This window comes from Tachysurus vachellii, chromosome 5 (genome assembly GCF_030014155.1).
Source record: "Tachysurus vachellii isolate PV-2020 chromosome 5, HZAU_Pvac_v1, whole genome shotgun sequence".
In the NCBI taxonomy this organism is placed as follows: Eukaryota; Metazoa; Chordata; class Actinopteri; order Siluriformes; family Bagridae; genus Tachysurus; species Tachysurus vachellii.
Genome location: NC_083464.1, coordinates 30,361,558 through 30,386,363, shown reverse-complemented (window position 1 = coordinate 30,386,363; position 24,806 = coordinate 30,361,558). Strand labels below are relative to the sequence as shown.

Genomic DNA, 24,806 nt, shown 5'->3' with positions numbered 1-24,806 from the left:
AAAGAAAATTGTTAAAAATGACATTTTTAAACAAACAAAAAAAGTATTTATCAGTTGCAGTCTAGTTGGTTTATCTGCATGTTTCTATGGTTCCCATTGTATGGCTTTAAAAAGGCCGTTCTTTTTATGTTGTTTTCACATACGCATGTGCTCCTCCATCATCATCATCATCATCACCATCATCACCGTCATTATCATTATCATCATCACGGTGGTCTTTAGAGACCACTTATTTGTGGAAAAAAAAAGCTGTGGTTGCTAAATAAATCAAGATTTCATGAGATCCAGTGCTACAGTTCTACTTCTACACTGAATGGTGATGGAAAAAAGACAACAACCATAATTTCCAAACTATGACAATGCAAAAAAAAAAAAAAAAAAAAAAAAAAGCCTAATTGTAACCGCGACACGTTATTGGTCTAATTATGAATAATGGGTCCATCAAGTCTTAAATTAGGCAGGATGACGTAGCATGTAATTAACCAATAGATTAATTGATATGTTGTTAACATGCATGGCGGGGTTAGTTTGGAGGAAAACAAGGATTTATTTTTCTTTTACAATATCAACTGCAAAGAAGTAGTCGAAGACCTGTTTTATTATTATTATTATTATTATTATTATTATTATTATTATTATTATTATTGTTGTTGTTGTTATTAATTTATTAATTAATAATATAATTCATTAATAATAATAATACTAATACTAATATAAAGTCGTCTGTTCAGCAGATATGGTTTATTAGGTTTTCAAGCATAAACATCTGGGATATAACATTATTTAACATAAATCCGAATAAATACAAAGAAGGGGGTAAATTCTGTTTGAATTTCATGATATATTTATTTATTTATTTGTTATTGTAATTTTTTTAAATCCCCAAGATTTTTTTTTTTTTGCTTCCATTACGTTTCCTACATTTTCAGAAATGTTTTGACCCCAAAATAATTTCATTATTCATTACAGAAATGCTTATTTAGTTGTTTAATTTTTTGCCGTTAATTAAACAAATTTCTGTGCTCGGAAAAAAAAAGAAGTTTAGAGGCTTTTTTTGTTGTTGTTGTTGCTGTTAGTCAAGTTCAAGTGTAGTCTGAATGCTGGTCATCTAAAAATACTAAGCAGTGCTTTTTTATTCGTTAAAACAATCACTTCAGAGAAACAAAACTACATTTAAACAAATTTCATCTTAGAAATTTATAATTTAATATTGAAATTTAAATTCTAATAAATCTTAAGTGAATGCTGTAAGGAGATTTCTCTATGTAACACATCTGCTATATTATTATAGATTATATTTTTGGCCTTTAAATTAAAAACAGACCTAAAATGTCCTAAAATGTACTGACTTCTCAAAAGCTTTCACACAGCCTGACGTTCTCATTTATTTTTTGCGTTTTTCAGCGTCATTTTTCTAATTGCAAACTTAAAAAAAACAACTAGTGATGGATATAAATCATATTTTTTGCACGTTTGCGCACGCGCTTTAATTGATTTAACCTTTTTTAAGCTGGCTTATTTTTGTTTAATTTACGTGACAAGGGAGATCTTTTTAATATCCGAGCTACTAACTGGATGTTTTGAAGAAATGATATCTGAATTTAACGTTAAAAAAATGAATAAAGTTTGCACCATGATCATTTTGGCACGTGAATAAACAGAGAGAGAGCGAGAGAGAGAGAGAGAGAGAGAGAGAGAGAGAGAGAGAGAGGTTTTGTTAATGAGTTTGAAACTCATTTGTCTCTCTTTAGGAGGCCATGTTGTCAGAGAGAAGAGTGATGGATTTCTACACTGGTCATATTCACCTAACAGTAATGATCTCCAACATCCATCACTCTCTCTCTCTCTCTCTCTCTCTCTCTCTCTCTCTCTCTCTCTCTCTCTCTCTCTCATCCCATACTGGGAAATCTCATTTTGCAAATAATAATAAAATAAATAAATAAATAAATAAATAAAATTATAAGACAATGGACAAATTGATTGACAGGACAAATTCAAGTGATTTCATTTTGTTTGCCATCTTGACATCACACTAACCTTATACATATATTAATGTTTGATGTGTAAGGGTCAAGTAAACAAAATAGTGCTTTGATCCATAACATCCTGTTGCTTTTTGTGGATTTAAAACCTTTTAGAATAGACTTGTATATCCAAGTTAAATCCAGAAGAGTATCCTCTAAACGTATAAGATTGCGCATGTCCTACTCCATAGAGTTCTTCCTACCACAATTAGCTGTGTTATTTTGTTTAAATACGATTATATCCTTTATATATCCTTCATAAACGCACGGTAAATTCTCCACTAGCAGATTTAAAGCAGACCTAATCCTGAAAATGACTCATGCAGAGCCACGAAGAAAAGGTTTTACGTTTTCTTTTTAATACATATGTAATTGTGTCCTGATCACGACTTAATATGTCGTAAGAACGTCATAGGTCATATAAATTATTTGGTACAGAGGTGCAGAGGTGACAGGATGGTTATTTACTTCATGCTAACATATTAAGGTCAGATTTCTAGAAATGTGTCTAGTGATCACGGCTTAACTCGTGACCAGTGATCTATTTTCAAACAATTGAGATATAGATTAAAGTGGACAATTCAGGCCACAAATTTGCACAGAAATGACTTCTACTCCGTCGCTGAGGTGATGTTTATTTTTCAATAGCTCATGGCCTGGAAATATTATGTCGTGCTCGAGCCTACTACTTAATGTATCGTGAAACATCATATTTGTATTTACTGGCCACCGAGGAGACATCCAGAAACCTAACCAGTGGTTATGTCTTTTAGAAATTACGACCATGTCACCTCGAAGACTCTGTACTCTTTTGCAGTTGCCTCTACATAATTAGGCTAATTGGACGCTATGGATTCAAATACTACGCACAACGTTTTGTCGTGGTTTCAAGTTATACATGTTGGGAACAACTTTGTTTTCTCGGGCCCGGATTACGAGATACTTAGTTTTGGGCCTCAAAATATCAACTCGTGGTCTAGTGTATGAAATCTTCACAATTATTGGGGAGACTGGGGGTCAATTGTAACGTCTCACAAAGCCTTGTACTTTAGCCTGCTAACTTGTAACTAGAGAAGTAAAGTGTTTGCATCAGATAAAGCATTTTCTATGCTGAAATGTATTCTTAAGTGAGTGCATATACATTTGGAGTGTATATATCACACATCAACCACACAAAAACAGATGCTACGTTTGGGTCATTGAGCGACATTCTTGTACAACAATTTTTAAGTAAGTGGAAACTCTTTTGCATTTAGCTAAATATCTTATACACTGTTATTGCATACATATTGACCCCACAATGTTGACAATCAAATCTGATATGCTAGCTAACCTGCTTAGTAAACGTGCTGACTATCAGTCATGCTAACTACAAGTGTGTTAGACAGAGATGTAAACTAGCCTATTATGGTTTTATTTGCATACAAAATGAGAAAAATGCTACAAGGTTCTCCAGATGGGGAAATTACTTGCTTCAAAACTGGACTTTCGATGATAAATACTTCAGTTCTCTATTTAACCTGGTGTTGTTTTGCTGCCAGGCAGAAGACTCTACTGAGCATGTGCAGAGTGTCACCACTGTTACTGGCCCCTGTACTGGCAACTTTTTAAGACCACTTTGAAAAAATTGCTTACTGATAAAATCTAGACCATAAATCTAGACCATACTGTAGTGTGGCATTCCAGCTCACATTGCAATTACTAGTTAAGAGGTTCAGTCAACTCACCATCAGAATTTAAAGCCTGACTGAGTTGCGCTTGTGTGAGTGTGAGCTAATGTCCCAACCTGATCGCTCATCACCACAGGTTATTTATTTCCTAAACGTGAAATTCTTCGTTCTTTATTTTAAACTTTCTGCTTGGAGATCCTTATAAAATCAATAAAAGCCAGTGATTCCATTTGTAATCATTTCCTTCGTGTCTCAGTAACAGTTCAAAGTAAAGTTAACAGCACACTAAGCACGAGTGTTTTAATTGCTTACGTCCTTCTATTCTGAAAAAAAAAAACCACCCCAAAACTATTCTGTATAATTGTCTTCAGAAAATCTTCCTTCTTAGTGTAATAATTTTTGATTAGGCTGTCTGGTTACTTCTAGATTTAAACATGCTAATTTCAGGAAACACAGGAAAAAAAAATCGGCTGCTTTGTAGAATATCGACCTAAAATTTAGGTGTTTGGACCTCAGAACATTACAGTGTTAAATAAACATGACACTTTCCTCAGAAATAGTTTGTCAACGTAGAGGATAATTATCACCTTTTCTGACACGCCTGTACTGCCGTTAGCAGTTAGCCGTGTTTGTGAAGCAGCTTTTACATAAGCGCTAATCAAAATTTTACTTTAAGACGTGAAAGCACACCCCATAGCTCTTAAATAAATACTCCAACTGAACCATCTGCATACAAACAAACATCGCAGTGTTCTGAAAGCATCAACCTTTACAGACTGAGGTAAATTAGCATGATTTAGCTGAAATTTCATCCAAAACAATGACGACGATTATAATAATAGCGTTAATACTAATATTCAGAGCTGACAGTAATAGATATAAATGCGAAAGCAGCCACAAAACTTCTCTAAACCTCACTCAACCCAATTTTACACTTAAACAGTGGTTTACTTGGTTAACACCTTAATTTTGCCTCCTTCAGATTAGCTAAATTGATATTATTAATGCTATGTGGCTGATTCCACAAATATGATGCTATTGAATGTACAATTGTGCGAGTGCAGTAAAGGTGAAACACATTTTAAACACAGCTAAGTAAGTAAGTAATAAATTACTACAAAATGAAAACGTTCGCCTCACACCTCCAGGGTCAGGGTTTGATTCCCGCCTCCACCTTGTGTGTGTGGAGTTTGCATGTTCTCCCAGTGCCTCGGGGGTTTCCTCCGGGTACTCCGGTTTCCTCCCTCAGTCCAAAGACATGCATGGTAGGTTGATTGGCATCTCTGGAAAATTGTCCCTAGTGTGTGATTGCGTGAGTGAATGAGTGTGTGTGTGCCCTGTGATGGGTTGGCACTCCGTCCAGGGTGCATCCTGCCTTGTTGCCCGATGACGCCTGAGATAGGCACAGGCTCCCCGTGACCCGAGGTAGTTCGGATAAGTGGTAGAAGATAAATGAATGAATGAATGAAAATGAAAAACGTACGTTATAAAAAAAAAAAATGGTACTAAACATTCACTCAATCCTGTTACCTGAACACATGGATCTCTGAGACAAAACGTTCAACAGAACCTGTCTGAATTTCATAAAGAACATAGGAAGAAGAAAACATCATCTCATTCACTTTTCTTTTATTTCTGTATATCGTGATATTGAATGACAGGTTCCAAGAAACCTTAATGTCAGCACGAGGGCATCTAATGAAATACATTTTTTCTTATAATCAAATGTTCAAAAATGCTAACAAATAATAATAATAATAATAATAATAATAATAATAATAATAATAATGTTTGTCAAGGTTAAAGTTCTAAATAAAACCAAATCATTTCCATACAATTTTGAAAAAAGTCTTCTGTAGTTTAACAGTTACACAGACAACAATGTAAGAAATATAATGAAAGCTTTTTAGCGATGTGACATTGTGCCAATAACTTACTCTGTGGCATATGATGCCCATATGTTTTTATATAATTTAATGCATTGATTATGTAAATCAAAACATTTGAGCCGATAGCTTTAAGAATTCGCAATAAAACTAAGTGAAATTGTGTTTACATTTATATCATTTAGCAGATGCTCTTATCCAGAGCGACTTACATTTTTATACAACTGAGCAATTGAGGGTTAAGAACCTTGCTCAGGGGCCCAGCAGTGGCAGCTTGGTGGATGTGGGAATCGAACTCACAACCTTCTGATTTATTAGCCCAACACCTTAACAACCACATCCCAAATTGCAACTATGCATATCACCTTATGCAAGTTTAGCCACTTTCTATAACAACAAGTGGGAACTCTATACTGTAGAGAAACTGTTGAAAAATGAAGGAAAACCTCCCTTGGGGATTATCTCTTTTAATTTCAAGTCAGCATGCTAATTAGACAACTAGGTTGATTGTGTAATTGGCGTTCTGTCATTGTTAGTGATAGGATGCTGTTAACAAAACACAAAGGTTTCTTCAGAGCTTTCCTTTTCCACCTGTGTAGCACTGGATCAACAGTTACTGACTGACTGAACTAAACGGAGTCTACATCGAGATGAGTCAAGTGCTAGCTGGTCAGACTCGCAGTGGATCTCTAGGGAGTCCTGGGAATACCAGCTGGATGGTTGTGTCAGCAATATCCCCTTCAGTACAATAGGAAAAGAAAACTAGCAAGAAACTCATAACTACACACAGAACGCAACCTAAGGAATCAGGATTAGCGCTAACTAGCTTAACTGCCATGTTTCCATCACTATCATTACCCATCAAGTTCCTGACACCAAGGTGTTCCTCTAAGAAGAAACTGGTTCTCTCAGGCAGCAGGATCAGTCATCAAAGGAGTCCTGAATCCACAAGGAGTGTCTGAGTTGGGATTTGGTGGTGGTGTGTGTGCGTGTGTGTGCGGAGGACGCCCACGAGCCTGAAAATATGGGCAGATGCATCGAATCGCACAAGATAAACAAGCGATGAATTTCATCAGGGCCATCATAGCCTTAATTTGGCTGCCTAATGAGTCAGATCCAGTGGCGGAGATAAAAGTTGTCAGAGGCGCGGCTCTAATGAATTTCTTGCCACTTGTAATCAAGGTTGGCTGTCTGAGGAGCAATGATTAATGGAACCCTGGAGGATTCCCTCGGCCTTCGGCTCTCATTACGGCTAATGCATTCTCAAGCAAATTAACGCAAGGGGGGGTGGCGGAGGAGAAAGCGAGAGGGAAAGAGAGAAGAGGGCTGCAGAGAGCACAGCAGGCAGAGATTGTGAGAAGAGACTGAAAGAAAGATAGGTGAAGGCAAACAGCAGGGAGAAGGTGAGACACTCACACAGATTTCTGACGAGGGAAAAGAAAAGAGCCAGCTAAAATTAAACAAGAAGGATGGCGAGGATGAGGGTAAGAAAGAAAACTTGAATGGAGTAGTAGGTAAGATTTGTACGTGAAGATCTTCAGTAAGGACTACAGTAAGGAATACACACCAGACGGATCTAGAAGATAACACCAGATAAGGAGATATGCAAAGGCAGGAAAAGATGGAGGACACTTGTACATACTCAACACTTTAACCATTACGTGTGTTTTGTTTTTGTTTTTTGTTTTTTGAATGATGAAATAATGAAAATACTGATTAATGAAAGAACAATACTCAGACACGCTACAGTATAAATCATTTTTATTCGAGTGTTTATTATGTCAATAGTCAGCCAAGCATCCGAGCTCACGCTCATGAAGTCACTTCATTATGTAAAAATAATGGAAAACTTGAAAAGGGAAGAAAAATTAAACAAACAAAATGGACAAACCGCTTAATAAAAGCGAAAAAAAAAAAAAAAAAAACAACAATATTTACATCCGACGTATTTTTTTTTTTTTTTAATTTTTTTTTACATTTTTTTTATAAATATGTCAAATGTACATCATTATACACAAAATGTACCTCTGATGGTCAGGCAATGCAATGACAGACACATCGAGACCAATGTACGGTACTGAAGGAAAAAAAAAAAGGAAACTGAAAGAGGGCTAAAATGCTCTCTTGTAGGAGGAAAAAAAAAAAGAGAAGTGCGCGTGTAATTCTGGAAGTTTAGTCAGTTCAGCGCCTTCCGTTCGGTGCACCAGCTCTCAAGCCAATCAGCACACAGCAGAACCAATCAAATACACAGAAAACTTTAAAGACTAATTTTTTCAGATGAAGGTCTGACGCAGAGGTGCCAACGTTACTAGCAAGAAAATGCTAGAAGGCAACGAGAAAAAAGATAAACAATAAGGCAAAATTGTGGTGTGATGATTACAATTTTTACAAGCAGCTCCTCCATTTATTTATTTATTTATTTAAACAAATAGCTCATAGCCCCACCCACTTTCTCTGACCTCATAGCAGATGTGTAACATGAGCAGTGAATTTATTCTCTAGCAGGAGTAAACGTGTGGCCATTTCCTTTTGGTGAATTGACTTTTCTACCAACAGTCTTGTGCCAGTCGCATGTTTTTTCTCTAAACAAAGTCGGGCAAGTTTTTGGAACAATATCACGGAGGAAAAGAACAAATCCGTAGGGTTTTTTGGGGCTCCTTGGCTTCAACGATCCCTTTTTGACAAAATCTTTGGCTTTTGCAACAAGACAAAAGTCAAACCAGCACCTAAGAGGTGCAGAAGCATTCCAGTTTTAAGATTTATCGCAAAAGACGGGTAGAGGGTAAAGAGGGATCACAGAGACGAGGCGACGACTGATAAAAAGACGAACGAAAGAAATGCCTGCGCACTATGGTGAACTGAGAAGGTCCAGTGGTTGGTTTTAGGGCACTGTGGTGTTCTGAGATGTATTTAGGCTGGAAATTTGAATTAATCCTGGTATGAACGGCTCGGAAACTATAAACGTTGGCACCTTTGCGGACGTACAACTCGAAAGGAATCGACGTTAACTCGTAATGTTTAAAAATGATGTACAGAATGACGTAACTTATTCTTTCAAAGGATTGTTAAAGTACGAGTGGAAAAGCTACAGATACAAACAAACGCTCTCCAAACATAAAATACTGCACGGCATAAAAAGAAATAAATAAAAAGAACATTTTCTCATGACTTATTCTCTGATGTGTTAGTTCCTTCCCTCGTAGCTCGTTAACATGACATGAGATGAATCAAAGTGTTGTTTTTATCAGTTCATGTTTTTTTAAAAAAAAAAAAAAAAAAAAAAAAAGCTAGCATGGCTAATCAGGTAATCAGGAACTCGAAACCATGCTAGTATCCTTACCAGCGATAGCTTCCATTCCGTTAAGAGTCACTAGAGAGGCAACAACGTTGGTCAAGCTTTTTTATTATTATATTTTTTATTTTTTGTTTAGCACCTAAATGGTTGGATGAGGCAGTCAGAGGGAAATAGAAGCTACTATATACACAATTATGTACGTAAACCGTCGTACCGTCCGGAATCCTGTTATCCTACATCAGTACAAAATGGAAAATGTCCTCGTCAATGCATAATCAAGTAGGGAGGAGGTAAATGAGCATCTTCTAAGCACACACACATTCACAGCAAAACGTAGGTCACTTAACAGATCTTTCATTCGATATATATATATATATATATATATATATATATATATATATATATATATATATATATATATATATAAAAACGTGTATGTAGACCCCAGTGTCAAAGAGTCAGAAGACCACTTCAGCGTCCTCCTCCAATCGCTCTCACAAAGCCCTGATAACGAACGTATTATTCTCCGCTCGGTGTAATCATGTCCTTTAGCCTCGACTGAAGAGGTATTCTTAGGCGGCTACCTGCTTTGATGAAAAAGCTGAGAAAATTCTTTGACGTGCTTGAATGCTTAAGACCGAAAATTACATCCAATGACCTGCAGCTTATTAAATTCTACAATACAACAGGTTCAAAGCTTCCGGTAATCAGTATACAGACTGTTTTCTCTTTTTTTTTCTTCTTCAGTCTTTAAAATCGAATAAAAAAAAAATACATTCTCACCAAAGCAAAATGTTCAAATTTGAACCAAAAAAAAATAAAAGCCTTATCCTAGTCCTAACCCTTTACGGGATTTACACGTTTCTCCTACGTTAACAGTGTTATAGTGCAGCGCGTCCACATAATATAGCAATAGTTTTTTTGGATATTGGGTTTTAAACCTGGCACGTACAGATTTACACACTGACTCGACACAATGGAGCAACAGGAAGATTTTACGACGCTAACGTGAACGGCGACACGACATACAGTGGAGTTTCCTGTGGAAATGGCTAAAGGCAGGGAAAAGGAAGTCACAGTATCATGGCACTGGGACACTGAAGGCTTACAGCACGGCGTGTTTTGGGATCTACATGATGCTAATGCTGCGGTTTATCTCGCATTGTCCGTTGTTGTTGTTGGCGTTGGGGTTGGCGTTGGGATTGTGCCGCGTGTTAGTCGGCGTCGACGTGCCACCGGAATCTGAAGGGCAGCCATGTTGGATGAGGATGTCGACACATTCCTGACTTCCTGCTCGCCGGGCAAAGAACAGTGGCGTCTGAGCGCGGGCGTCGCGACTCTTCACGTCCACACCGTACTGTACACAGGGTGAAATCAGACGATTTACATAAGGAACAGGAAAACAATCATCCAATCAAAACAGCAATTAAAAAAAAACAAAAAAAAACACACTCAGTACCTGTTAGCGTACCTGATACAGCAGTGCGTTAAATATCCGCACGTTGCTTTCAGTCTGCTTAATTGGATAATAAAAGAGCCGTGGACCTTAATTAACCTTAACGTTAACAACCTCGCTCTATGCTTTGGGAACTCGAGTGCCTCCTGGTCTACATTTAATTATTAGATTGTAGGTCTTAAATGTTATCTGTTGTTTTTTTTTAAGTTAATTCAGAACAGCTGAGGGCTACACAGAGGTGAGTTTCCCCCCAATAAAGTAAATGCTGATATCAAACCCATTTCAGCTCTCTGAGGGCCTTTTTCCACCCGGTCACTTCATGTGTTGTCTCTGATCCGATAGCTATCTGATTTGTTAAAACTGTTCCATTTACATTAGGTCACATAAATGCGTCTCGGCGAATCGGATATCGATCCGATCTTTCTACTCCCACCCAAAATGCTAATATATTTTACCTCATTTCCGGGGTAATTGAAATGGAACACGCTTTGGTGTATGCGGTTTTCAGAACGCAATCGAAAAGAAGACAAAAAAACTCGTTACGACGGTTATGCTACAAAAAACAGCGTTTACATTTATTTGTCCTGCGAGTGACGTACTTCCGTTTGGGAGGAGTATAGCGCTGACGTATGTGGCTTAAACAACCACATTCATTTACACCTGTGCAGTTTCATCTGAAACGCGTCCCAGACCACCTCCTGAAGGGGTTTGAACCATCGGATTTATATCCGTCTCGAAAACGTTTCGGAGGGCATTTAGACCTGGTCTGTTTACCATCGGATATCTATCGGATCACAGAAAACGCATGAAGTGACCAGGTGTAAAAAGCCCCTGAGATGCCTCAAGTGCTTGTTCATAAAAAAGGTGTTCTATTCATCCACTAAAATTCTGTGTAAGGAATGGGGTTAAAAACCTCACAGAGCCATGAGTGAGCCACTGACTCATTTTAGATCAGACTCGCAGCCATGTCCTGGTAAAAAGCGTGTAAAAAAAAAAAAAAAGGTACACTTGATTGCTTTCCTTAACATATCTAAAGAGCCGAAATGGAAATTGTTGGTTCTGAAACCAGAGGAGAAGTGGGACTAAAATAGCTGGACTTCAAAGCCTGTAATTTGGCTTGGACTAAACTCTTAGTTGAAGTATTATTTCACTTCAGCGCTACTGAATTCTGATTTCTGACAGCTCAAAAGGTGCTTATTAATTTTCCATAATAGTTCCGGCTGCACGGATAATCGCAGGTTAACGCCTAACGGGCTCCTTTTAAAGGAGCGTAAGCGTCTCTTTAGTCGCACAGAGATTTGATAGCATTATGATTTTCTTTGAGGATACACTGTACATTTCTTTTGCACTTTCTCCAGCGTCAGCGCTTTTGGTAACAGTCAGGAAGCTTCCCGCTACGGGAAGGTCTTCAGGACAGAAAGGTTTACTGGTTTTCTGGTTTCATGGTAACGTGACAAGCAGCATTTTTCTGTCTCATTAGCTGTAAGAGAGAAAGAATTCAGCTGCTGAGGGAGCGGCTGTTTATAGCTGGGATTAAAGGACCCAGCTTGAAAGTTCTGTGTAGCTAGAATTGGATAAAAAATAAAGTACAAAATGTCTGTTCTAGCTAGGAACAAAAATCTAGGGGTTTATTTTTTTTTTCGAAAGGGGGGATTTTTGGCCTTACCCAGATTAGCAGCTGTGTAATGACCACGTTGGCCATGGCGCAGGAGAGGTGCAAAGCCGTGCGACCGTCCCCGTCACCGTACGTCTCGTTCACCTCATCCTTAGTGCCGTGAGCCAGCAGCAGCACCACCATCCTCAAGTCGTCTTCCACCACAGCCCGCAGGAGTTGCTGCCCCAGGGGCACGTCTGACTGAGGCAGGCCCAGAAGGAAGACCTTCTGCTCATACTTTGCCCTGATCCAGCGCTCCTTCTCTTCCCTAACGAGAAACAAATAAAACAAGGAATCTTCAGTACGCAGCATGCACAGTAAGCAGGAACATTTTTTCATTTGACAAGTGTGTTAATAAGCTATGGTTAAAAAAAACAACAGAAAAAAAAACGACAAGTACATTGGTTTTAATCACCTGGCAGCTTACCAGTGAATTACAGCACAAAGACATGTATAAAGATCTAAACATCGTTTCCATTGGCTATAAAGACTTGTGCTAGGTTTAAGGCCAAATCAAACACCTTTTGGGCCACATCACAACGTTTCATATAGCTCCGTTCCAAATGCTTCCCAACTGAGCAATTTTGTTGTTAATGCTGTGAAATTTCAATCTCGTGTTTAAACATAACAGTTTTCTGCCTCCTTAAGGTCAGAATCATATACAGGCTCTTCATCACAGAACGTTATGGCCCATTTGAGCAGCTTGTTGAACAGACATCCTGCAAATAACCAGTGTACTCATGTACTGCTGGGAAATGAAGAAACAAGTTACGAGGCTAAAGTAATTCAAAAGATGTTTTTTTTTTTTTACCTCAGTTTAATTTAGAATTTCTTAAAGGAGTCTCCAGTGTCAGGATTTTAACCAATCAGAGACACACCTGTGGTCCTGGCTAGAGAAGTATCCAAATCGTACCTGCTTGAAACCTCTTTTTATTTAAGGTGGAAATGTTTAAAATTCACTGGGGTTAAACGTGACACGTGAACCTCTCTGAGACTAGCTGCGAGATCAGCGCTGAGAGGCAGCCGACGAGAGTCTGAGAGGAATTCGTCGATCACGCTCAGCAGATGCATCGTTCCTCTCGATCTCTTTGCAGAACAGACAATCTGAGCTGCTTGCATTTTCAACCAGTCATTCAATATTTCTGTTGTGATTTGGAGATCGTGTGCCTCTTGTGGTACTCACAATGCTACGTCCAGCAATAACCGATTGCGAACGATGCAACTGTGCAAGGGTCAAAGTCGTACGGTGCGCACTCTGCATCAATTTTTACTTAAAATTTAATCTCGGTAACGTGGCGAGGCTTCTGGACCCCGACTCTATGGTGTCCACCTAACACACCAGTGAGCTCGTGCTGATCTCGACTTGCCTTTTTAAGGGTTAAAGCCTGGTCGCCTATCGAAAGGTTACACATTGTGAACAGCATGTCTGTGCTGGACAATACAGGAAGGAGGGGGGGGACATGTTTTTATCACTGCTGTCACCGCTGTCACTCTTGCTCGGCACATCCCCACAAAGGACTCCCCAATCTACACCGGACCTTCAAGGCTCAGGGGGATCAAAGCCAGCCAGATTGAAGGGCCGAAGAAAAGAGAGAGAAGGGAGACACTGACGGTAGAATGGAGCTCGAGACGGTGCTCGAGCTTCACACTTCTATCTAGCGCTCTTCATCTAACACCTCCATTCATGAAAATCCGAATCGATAGGCGCCTATTTCTGAGCATGCTCAGTGCAGAAATGACCCCTCAACCTCATGCGCCGGGCGATAAGACGACTGAAAAAGGGCTCGCTGTTTGACTTGGATGAGAGAGGAGAGGGGTGAGATTCGTGAGTCCCACGAGCCTCTTTTTCCATTGACTATAACCTCGCGTTCCAAATGTCAGATAAACAACAAACAGTGTAGCGATGAGATTGTTTTCAGCTTTGGGATTGGAACATTTGTATTTATCGTAATACCCGTCCTTCCCAGGCAGCGTGTGGAAAAAATCTAAACGACTTCTCCATCTAACGCTTGCTAATTCTACGACTAATTAGGTGTTAAGAATACAGAGCCACCTCTTTCCGAAGTGACGGCGACCAGCCAAATGGTGAGCCGGCACGTCACATGTTAATTACAGCAGCGCTGATTGGAGGCACAATGGTGTCTAATGGGAACACGCCCCCTTATTATCTCCTGGACAATAAGATAAGAGGAGACTCCAAATCAGCGAGCACTGGGGAACAGGCTGATATGTCAGCTGCCAGAGCTAGACCAGACCAGAGGGAGGGACGAGGGGGAGAAATAAAGGGAAACAAAAAAGCATCGAGACAAGAGACGAGGATTGAGAGATTGAATGGTAAAGCGAGTAAGAACCCCAGGAATTCTATATAGCAAAGACATAGCATACATATAATTATGTAGCAAAACGGTAATTCTGTAATCGTAAAGACTGTCTTATGGTATTTCAACCTACAAGGCGAGGTGTGGAGCAGCCATCTGCTAATGTACCATAACGCAACACATCGTAACACACCGCTTTCCTCTGCATATTCAGTTTTATTACATTACAGTGTGGCTGAATTCTTAGACCAGGTTAGAGCTTAGGTAAGATGTAGCTCTCAAGAGAAGAAGAATTTTTTTTCTTTTCTTTTGCATATCCCAGATTAGGAAGTTTGGTTAAGAGCGATAATACAGCCATGATTAAAGTGCCCCGGTGGACAGAGAGGGTTAAGGGCCTTGCTCGAGGGCCCAACTCTGGCATCTTGGTGGAACCCCAACCAGAGTTTCAGATCAACAACCAAGCGCTTCTTGAGCTACTGTACCACTGCACCTGGTGGTGAGGTAAAGCAGATGTTTAAAGGTAAATAATGCTACCATGGTGTACTAACAAGAACTCTTGATTATTTTCCCGTCAAGTCTTTAATTCCTGATTTAATACGGGTTTAGGCTACTATGCATGCAAGTTGTTCCTTGTTAGCAATATTCATTTGTATAATTTTGTAATTCGCGGACAAAAACAAAATATATTTTTTTTTTGGTGGAAACGATTTAAATTGCCAAATTTGAATAGACAAACACGGGATACTTCTTTTAAACTCCCACCGGCAAAGACATGTATGTAATTACTTTAAACCGTAGCTGTAAACTCGCAAACTTCTCAGTATATCGCTGGATTTGCTTGTTTTTGCGCTAAAAATCGCAAAATTTTGGAAACCATGTTTTAACATAAAAAAATATCTAATGCTCATTTCAGATACAGTAAACTAAACACACCTACGACACTTTGCAAGGTTTCTACAAGGGGTTTCAAGGGGTCTACAGCTTTCTATCACTCAAGCAGGTTTCCTTCAACAACTTGGCAGATTTAAATATTAAAGGAGTCGTTTGAGGAAAAAAACAAAAAAAAACTAAACAAAGGAACGTTTTTTAAGTATGCAAACATGTTTTTGTTGCCTCACTGTACGCAATTTCCTGTATCCAAGCACTGTGAAAGTCAGTAGAACAACAAAGGGGTGAGCTAATTAAAAAGGCCACGGCTTTAACTGCGTTTCCCTTAAAGTCCCCGGTCGCTCTTTACCCAGAACAAGGCACAAAGCCTGTGAATAGACTTCAGCCACAGTGAATTGCTCTTCAATGGTGTGTGTGTGTGTGTGTGTGTGTATCCCTACTCCCACCCACCCCCCCCGCTCTTCAGCAGTCAGTCTTTCAAAGCTTGTTTTTCTTTTGAAGAGGTGCTGAGAGAGACCCACCCCATTGTTATCTTTCTCTTCTTTCGCTTGCACACAGAAAACATACGGCGGCAGTGAAAAGGCTCAAGACTGTAAAAGAGAAGAAGCAACACAGAGAGAGGCCCCGGACGTTCTGCGGTTTGGGACGTGGATGAAGGGGTCCACACATGTGCACTTGAGTGGAACTGCAGGGAAAAGAAAAAAAAAAAAAACGCGGTGCTATCGTCCGAATAGAGCCGTGCGATCAGATTTTCAGATCAAAACGCTCGATGAAATGAAGTCGAGTCGGGGCTCGACTGCGTACGTCACGTTTAATTGCTGAAACAGGAAGTGGGTAAGTCAGGGAATGGGCTGATTATGCACTATGGTCGTACATGTCTGTAGTATTCTGGAGAAGGAATGAGTGAACACACACACACATACACACACACACAGAATAAAATGCAGGGGCGGGGCTAATGTGTTCTCAATAGCACACAATTAGATGAGTCATGATTTATTATCCTCAAATTAATTTTTTTTTTTTTTTTTTTAAAGTAGACACAAATTGATGCAAGGATGTGGAGAACGCGCTAAGAACGGCGGAAAAGCATCAACACGTCGACCTGAATTCATATAAACAGTGGTACAGGTGTTCCTATTAAAGGAGAGATCAAGAGACCGACTGTTTTTGCTTATAGTGTTTCCCGTGGATAAAAGTAAACAGGTCGAGGAAGAAGGGACAAGCGTCGATGATGCCTCTGAATCCAGTTTGAAACGGCGCCGCGAAAGCAAACAAGTAACCGGGCGGCGTGAGGGGCTGTGGGAGAAAGCCGAGAAGCCTTGAAAAGGACACTTCCTCTCGGCAGGAGGAAGGAAAAATAAAAACGAGCGGCTTTAGCATGTCAAAAGAGAGACAGAGGGAGCGAGAAAAAGAGAGAGGAGGGAGAAGAGGGAGGGAAAGAGGGGAAGGAGGGAGGGTTGGAGAGAAAAAGAAAGAGTGATGAGACTGAGAGGACACTCTCCATGGGGTTTTAGGGGGTTATATTCAGGAAACCAGGCCCATGACTACCCCCTCAGAAACACACACACACACACGCACAGATACACACACACACGCACGCACACACACACACACAGATACACACAGCCTGGCATACATGCTTGCTCTGAAACATTGGGTTGCTTGGGGGACAGAGAAAGTGTTTCAAAAAGAGGGAAAATGTATTCATCACTTTTCATCAGAACAGGAACTTTGCGTGTTACGGCCTGCGTCACGGATTACAGCCCAGGCAGATAGAGCGAGAGAAAAAAAACAGAAAAAACCCCCACAAATCCTTAATAATCTAAACAGCGAGATAAAACTCGAAAATGAAACACACCCCCCACCCCCACCCCCCTGTCTCGAATCCTTAGCATAATAAATTACTTAATGACCCCATGTTTCAACTAAATTATGCAGAAATAAAATAAAAGTAGTAAAAAAGGAGGATAAATTAAAAAAAAAAAAAAAGGAGGAGGAGGAGGGAGGAGGGGTGATAGGGGGTGGTGAAGACTTGGCTCCTGTAAGGAAGTCCCAGAAAGCCCTGAGACCTCATCAAGTGGAATGATTTGGCCGGTGAGTCAGTGACACATGAGCGCACCTCAATACAGCAGGACAAACAAGGATAATTACTCAGTTGCACACAAACACAAACCCTCTGCCGTTTCCCTCCTCCTCCTCCTCCTCCTCCTCCTCACACTGCCCTCTCTCCCCATGAAGTGTACACTCCGGGAGAGAGATATGTGTGTACTATTCAGTAAGGTTCAGAGGTGCCAAGTGGCCTGGAGAGGCAGGGTTGTGCCTTCACAGCCGATTCAGCAGAGTCCGCAATCGCAGACGGAAATGCTCGATAAAGTGAAGGGGTGGGTGGGGGGTGGGGGGGGGGGGTGTTTGAGGTGATGACTTGATTACGTTACAATCATAGTCACGATGCTTGAGATGTGCAACTAAGAAAAACATCCTGAAAAAGCTCACATACCAAACTATCGTTAATAACTTAGTTACTGCTGCGTGACAAGCTAGTTTGTCCGACCGCTAACGTGTTCGGGCGAGCGTGTTACCGTAACAACAACAACTTGAGGTAAACTTTAACAGTCGTTTTGTAATCTTCTTTGTAAGATTTGTACACCTTGGTTCTTCCTATTAATTAATCAAACGTTAATCGAAGTAATTAGGCTATGTGTAGCGAGGGCTCGAGGCAAAGCTAGCTATGCCAAAGTCCCCCGCTGACTCCGTCTTGGCTTTCCAAAGTACAAACAAATGGCTCTTTTACCGGCTGAGGTTTGATCTACTCCGAGCTCGTGTCTAATCTCACAGCTTTCAGGACCTTTATACAGCTCAGTCTAATCCCAGCCCCGAGAAGCTGATTCATTTGATGACTGTTTTGGGCGACTTGGGGCTCCGAAGGTTCTTCCATCAACCAGGAATGGGAATGTTCATTAACTGGTTGTGGGTCGCTCGGTTTAATGAAGGGGTGCACAAACTTTATGATCAATTCCATGGACCAGATTTCTTAAAAAAAATAATTATAATATTTAAAAATATTTAATAATAATAAAAAAAAATTCATAATTAAATAAAATCTAAAAGTATTTAAAAAACTTAAAGAAACAATAACACGGTAAAATAAATAAATAAACACTTCCAAATAATTCTCATCATATACATAATAAAATATAAAAATAAATAAATAAATAAATAAATAAATTTGTAAATTATTGCTGACAAATTTATGGAATTATAATTTAAACACTTAAAAAAATGACTTTCAACAAAGTAATAATAATAATATTATTATTATTATTATTATTATTTTATTTATTATTATTATTATTATCAACAACAACAACAACAATAAATAAAATAATAATAATAATAATAAAATAATAGTAATAGTAGTATGTATAATAGTCATTAGTAATATAATAATAGTCATTAGTAATAAACGTGTTAAACAACGAACTTTAAGAAATAATTAATAATTGATGAATTAACAGTAAACCATAATGATGGTGCTATAAGCGTGTGACTCTCACAGAGTGATGGAAAGGTTCAAGGATGGAGAAGCGTGCTCCAGAGGGAGCCTAAGTAGTGATCTAAAGCAGGGGCATAGCATGGAGGTCTGGAAGCCCAGCAGGTGTACAGTGAAAGGGGGTGAGACGGTGTTGGATATGGCGAGGGGTAAACTTAGCGGTGTGATTCATTTTTATTACCGCCGCTGCCCTGTGGGGGCGACACAGGGGCAAATTATTTCAGAAACAAAGTGCTCTCCTTATCAGAACTATTGCCTGTATTGGCCAAAGGGCATCAAGGTGTGTGTGTGTGTGTGTGTGTGTGTGTGTGTGTGAGTGAGAGAGAGAGAGAGAGAGAGAGAGAGAGAGAGACAGTGAAGTGTGAACTGATGAGCGATAGCTCTCCACGAATGCCTGGACCTCCGGGACATGGAGGAGGAGGGTGGAGGAGATGGAGTGATGGAGACAGAGGTGCTTCCCAAAGTGTCTTAATGGGAGAGTGCAAAAGAAAAAAAAAAAAAAAAAAAAAAAAACATAGAAAGAGATATGAAAGGAAATTGATAGTAAGTCGCAGCCATTTTGGAAGAGTGAGTGAAAGAGAAAGAGAGAGAGAGAGAGAGAGAGAGAGAGAGAGAGAGAGAGAGAGGGAGAGAAAGAGAGAATCTGTTGCACCGACCCCTCGCAGCATTTACACAGGTGCAAGGCAATTAGACCTGACTCAAGAACACACATCTGCCAAGTGCTAATTTAAGACGTGTTCTATTAAAACTCAATACTCACACACACACACACACACACTTTCTCTCTCTGCCCCCATGCAAGATTTATGAGCGCAGCTTAATTTATGACACACACTGAGTAAATCATAAATCCATCAATCCGGTTAAAGGACGACCCGAAGATCTGCTCGATTGATTGGTTCTATTCATCAAAATAATCGCTCTAATTAATTACATTAGGCCCCAGCGCCATGGCGACTCGGCTCTAGTACACTCCGCTCTCGGAGTATAAACTGATTAATAAAGTATTCCTTTTATACCGCAGCAATTTGACAGTGATTATATGTATTTTTTCGTTTCTGGAACCACAGTGTATATTTTTAGCCATTTAGTGTCACGTTAAATGTTGTGAAACATGGCAGCATAATGGAGCTTACTGTATATAAAGTCTCCAGGATTACATGACAGATTGTGATTCCATTTCAGTTTATCAATAAGGTGACAAGCTGCGCTTTGTATTTAATGGTCCAGAGCGTTAAGTGTAACTAGAAATGGATAAAAAGTAGAATGTCAATTTGTGCAGTGCAGTCTCTCTCTCTCTCTCTCTCTCTCTCTCTCTCTCTCTCTCTCTCTCTCTCTCTCTCTCTCTCTCTCTCTCTCTCTCTCTCTCTCTCTCTCTCTCTCTGTCTCTCTCTCTCTCTCTCTCTCTCTCTCTCTCTCTCTCTCTCTCTCTCTCTCTCTCTCTCTCTCTCTCTCTCTCTCTCTGATGTGACAGTAGATAAGCCACACATGAGAGAAGCATGTGTTTCCCATATTCCATATACATACTACCCCATTAACATGACTGTTTACAACCCCAGAGAGGAAAACGCATTGATTACACACCATGTAGCGCCAACGCTGCTGTGGCTCAGGAAAATCAGTTACGACGTTAATCAGATTTTCATTTCTGACAGAGTGTGTGCGTGCGCGTTGTGTGTGTGCCAGAGCTCCCTGACAGTGAAAAACACTCCCGCCGCCCGGCCGCCAGCGAGTGCTGCCGACTGGAGTGTGAGAGCGGGATATCAGCATCAATAATCCTTCATCAAGTCAGGAGTCAAGCAAACGCTCGGCTGCCATCCGGGATCTATTCCACAGATGACTGAAAGACCGAGAGAGACACAAGGAAAGAGCTGAGCTCTTTTTATAATGTCGTTTAAAACACACACACACACACACACGCATATACAGACACACACACACACACACACACACTCACACACGCATACTCACACACTCATACAGACACACACACACGCATACAGACACACAGACGCATACAGACACACACAGACGCATACAGACACACACAGACGCATACAGACACACACAGACGCATACAGACACACACACGCCTACAGACACACACGCCTACAGACACACGCCTACAGACACACACACACGCCTATAGACACACACACACGCCTATAGACACACACATGCCTACAGACACAGATTCAGACACACACACATATAGACACACACACACATACAGACACACACACGCCTACAGACACAGATTCAGACACACACACATACACACATATACAGACACACACACACATACAGACACAGACACACAGATATAGACACACACACACACACAGATACAGGCACACACAGATACAGGCACACACAGACACAGACACACACAGATACAGACACACACAGATACAGACACACACAGATACAGACACACACAGATACAGACAGACACATACACGCCTACAGACAGACACACACACGCCTACAGACAGACACACACATGCCTACAGACAGACACACACACGCCTACAGACAGACACACACACGCCTACAGACAGACACACGCCCACAGATTCAGACACAAACATACACAGACACACACAGACACACAAACACAGATACAGACACACACACACACACACACAGATACAGGCACACACAGATACACACACACACACACACACACACACAGATACGGACACACACACAGATACGGACACACACACAGATACGGACACACACACAGATACGGACACACACACACACACACACACAGATACAGATACAGACACACACACACAGATACAGACACACACAGATACAGACACATACACAGATACAGACACATACACAGATACAGACACATACACACACACACAGATACAGACACACACACAGATACAGACACACACACAGATACAGACACACACACACACATATATACAGACACACACACACACATATATACAGACACACACACACATATATACAGACACACACACACATATATACAGACACACACACACATATATACAGACACACACACATATATACAGACACACACACACATATACAGACACACACACTCATACAGACACACTCGCATACAGTCACACAAACACAGACACATACAGATTTACACTATGTACTAAAATGAACTACAATATATATATAATACAGTGTATACACGTTCAAAACAGATATAGATTTGACTTTGGGACCAGGAACCTGCTGAGAATAACAAACTGCTGGTTTAAAGTAGGTGTAAGTGCAGGTGTATTAGTGTAGGTGTAAGTGAAGGTGTATTAGTGTAGGTGTAAGTGCAGGTGTATTAGTGTAGGTGTATTAGTGTAGGTGTATTAGTGTAGGTGTATTAGTGTAGGTGTAAGTGCAGGTGTATTAGTGTAGGTGTATTAGTGTAGGTGTATTAGTGTAGGTGTATTAGTTTAGGTGTATTAGTGTAGGTGTAAGTGTAGGTGTAAGTCCAGGTGTATTAGTGTAGGTGTATTAGTGTAGGTGTAAGTGTAGGTGTAAGTGCAGGTGTATTAGTGTAGGTGTATTAGTGTAGGTGTAAGTGCAGGTGTATTAGTGTAGGTGTAAGTGCAGGTGTATTAGTGTAGGTGTATTAGTGTAGGTGTAAGTGTAGGTGTATTAGTGTAGGTGTAAGTGCAGGTGTATTAGTGTAGGTGTATTAGTGTAGGTGTAAGTGCAGGTGTATTAGTGTAGGTGTAAGTGCAGGTGTATTAGTGTAGGTGTAAGTGCAGGTGTATTAGTGTAGGTGTATTAGTGTAGGTGTATTAGTGTAGGTGTAAGTGTAGGTGTATTAGTGTAGGTGTAAGTGTAGGTGTATTAGTGTATTTGTAAGTGTAGGTGTATTAGTGTATTTGTAAGTGTAGGCATAGGTCTAAGTTTAACTGTAGGTGTAAGTGTTGGCACATGTGTGAGTATACAGTATGTGTAGGTGTACATGTAGGTAAAAAATTAGGTGTAAGTGTAGATGTACCTGTACTTGTAGGTGTAAGTGTAGGTGCAGGTACAAGTGTACTAGTAAATTTAAGTGTAGGTGTAGGAAAAGATGTAGGTTTAAGTATAAGTGTAGGTACAAATGTAGGTGTGAGTGTAGGTATTTAATTGTAAGTGTATTACTGTAGGTGTAGTTATCGGTGAAGGACTGTACCTGGTGCTATCAGCTCCAGGTTTGGTATATCCCTCCAGTGCTCCCTCCCACACGCTGTTGGCCATCGCGTTTCCGATAGCAGTCATCACCATGCTCAGCTCCACAGGCCAGTCGTCCAGGTCCAGCGAGCGCACACGTGACAGGTGAGTTCCCAGGTGCCGATGGATCCCTGAGCACTCGATACAGATTAGAGCACCAAGGTTCAGACTCGCCCAGTCTGGATCTAAACAAGAAAAAAATAAAACAATAAACAAATCTGTTAAAACTGCAACACATTTACTAGACACCATGCTGTAAAAAAGCAGAAACTGATATCTGTTGCATCACATTGGAAGCACACACACACAGTGTGTACTTACTGGGGGAGTCGCAGTCCACACAGAAACTGTTTCCTCTCACGTTCCTGATGGACTGGATGGTCATGGCGTCGCTCTGGCTCCCTAATCGTGACTTGAGTGGAGAAAGATTAAGTTAGAGATCACAAGGAATAAAAGTGTGTGTGTGTGTGTGTGTGTATGTGTGTATGTGTGTATGTGTGTGAGAGAGAGAATGAAATCGAGAGAGAAGATGAGATGTTCGGCATGAACATGAAAATGAGACCTGTCAGCCTTAATAACAGATTACCCACAATGCACCATCTGTACTTACACACACTGCAAAGCTGAGAGGAGAAATACATAGGTTTAAGAATAAGTAGTTTTATACGATTCAATATGATCTGAATAGCTTTTTAAATACACTTTTATGAAGCAAAATCATTGGTCAACTTTATTGGTCCCACATGAGACCCCTGAGGAACACCACTGATATACGTTAGAACAATAAATATAATATGCAAATCCTGTTAAAAGCATGTAAATATATATATTATTTTTTACCTTATTCTTGCTACTTTCACATGACTGCAAGCTGGCAAATATCTGACTCTCGATGGCTTGGACCCAGAGCTCTCTTTCCTCATAGGCTGATGCTTCGAAATGCCACATCTGTCCAGTCAGTGACACGATGACAAACTCAAACGACTCTTCTTGCTCTGAAGACAAGACGACACATTTATTTTACGCTTAGCTGAACAAAACAGGTGAGCCGTTAATAGGAATTAAGCAAATCAAAATCAGAAAACTGAACAGAAAAAAGATGGCACAAGTGTGTGAAGGCATGGCTATTCATGGCCAGAAGACAAGACAGCAAACTCCTAAGGGCGACTTCTCCAGGGGAAGGGTGTACTCTTCCTGACAGTCCCAAACAAACCAGTTTGTTGTTCGATTTACAAAAGGTAAGTAACCAACACCGTTTTTGCTTCTGCCACTGTTCAGAGGTAATAATCACACAAAGAGAGAGCCAAAGCACATATTTTAGCTCTGAAGCTAAAAAGACAGCAATAGAAGGCGAACATGAGTTCCTGTCATCAATTCCAGTAGCCGTGGTACATCAGCATAATAAAAATCGACTCATTTACAAGGTAAACATATCCATTAGAGCTTTTATCTCATTATCATCCAATCGCATTACAGAGCAAGCGCCTAACTAGAATCTAATGTGGGTTAATCATTCGGGTCGCGCTAATTTCCACATCACAAACACGAAGCGAGACAAAGGGGCGCATGTCGGCCGACGCAACAAGAGGCGAGAGGTGAGAAATAAACCATCAGCTCAGCGATAATTTGCTTGATGATCATTTTACTGCCATGATGACTAACATGTTCGTAATGATCAGATGAGCGGCGGGAATATTTGGGGGTATTTAGCTACTCGGGTCATCGGAATATTTTAAATATTAGTCTTAAATCAGAAAAAAAAAATTACTACATTGCATGAGAATTTACCAGTCAGACATTTAGCACTTCATACACTGATTAATGTCTTAGCTAGATAAATATTA

The 24,806-nt window shown here is 40.2% G+C and overlaps 1 protein-coding gene across 3 annotated transcripts in view; it reads right to left on the bottom strand.

The window, feature by feature from the left end:
* Window positions 1-7,324: 7,324 nt before the first annotated feature.
* Window positions 7,325-24,806, bottom strand: part of agap3 (ArfGAP with GTPase domain, ankyrin repeat and PH domain 3) — a 131,641-nt gene continuing 114,159 nt past the window's right edge. For all 3 annotated transcript variants that reach the window (XM_060871068.1, XM_060871069.1, XM_060871067.1), the window contains exons 14-18: window positions 23,803-23,957; window positions 23,284-23,374; window positions 22,925-23,147; window positions 11,998-12,253; window positions 7,325-10,232 (exon numbers count right to left, since the gene is read on the bottom strand). In XM_060871068.1, coding sequence (XP_060727051.1) covers window positions 10,005-10,232; window positions 11,998-12,253; window positions 22,925-23,147; window positions 23,284-23,374; window positions 23,803-23,957 — 953 coding nt within the window. In that variant the 3' untranslated portion in view covers window positions 7,325-10,004. The remainder of the gene's footprint in view (window positions 10,233-11,997; window positions 12,254-22,924; window positions 23,148-23,283; window positions 23,375-23,802; window positions 23,958-24,806) is intronic.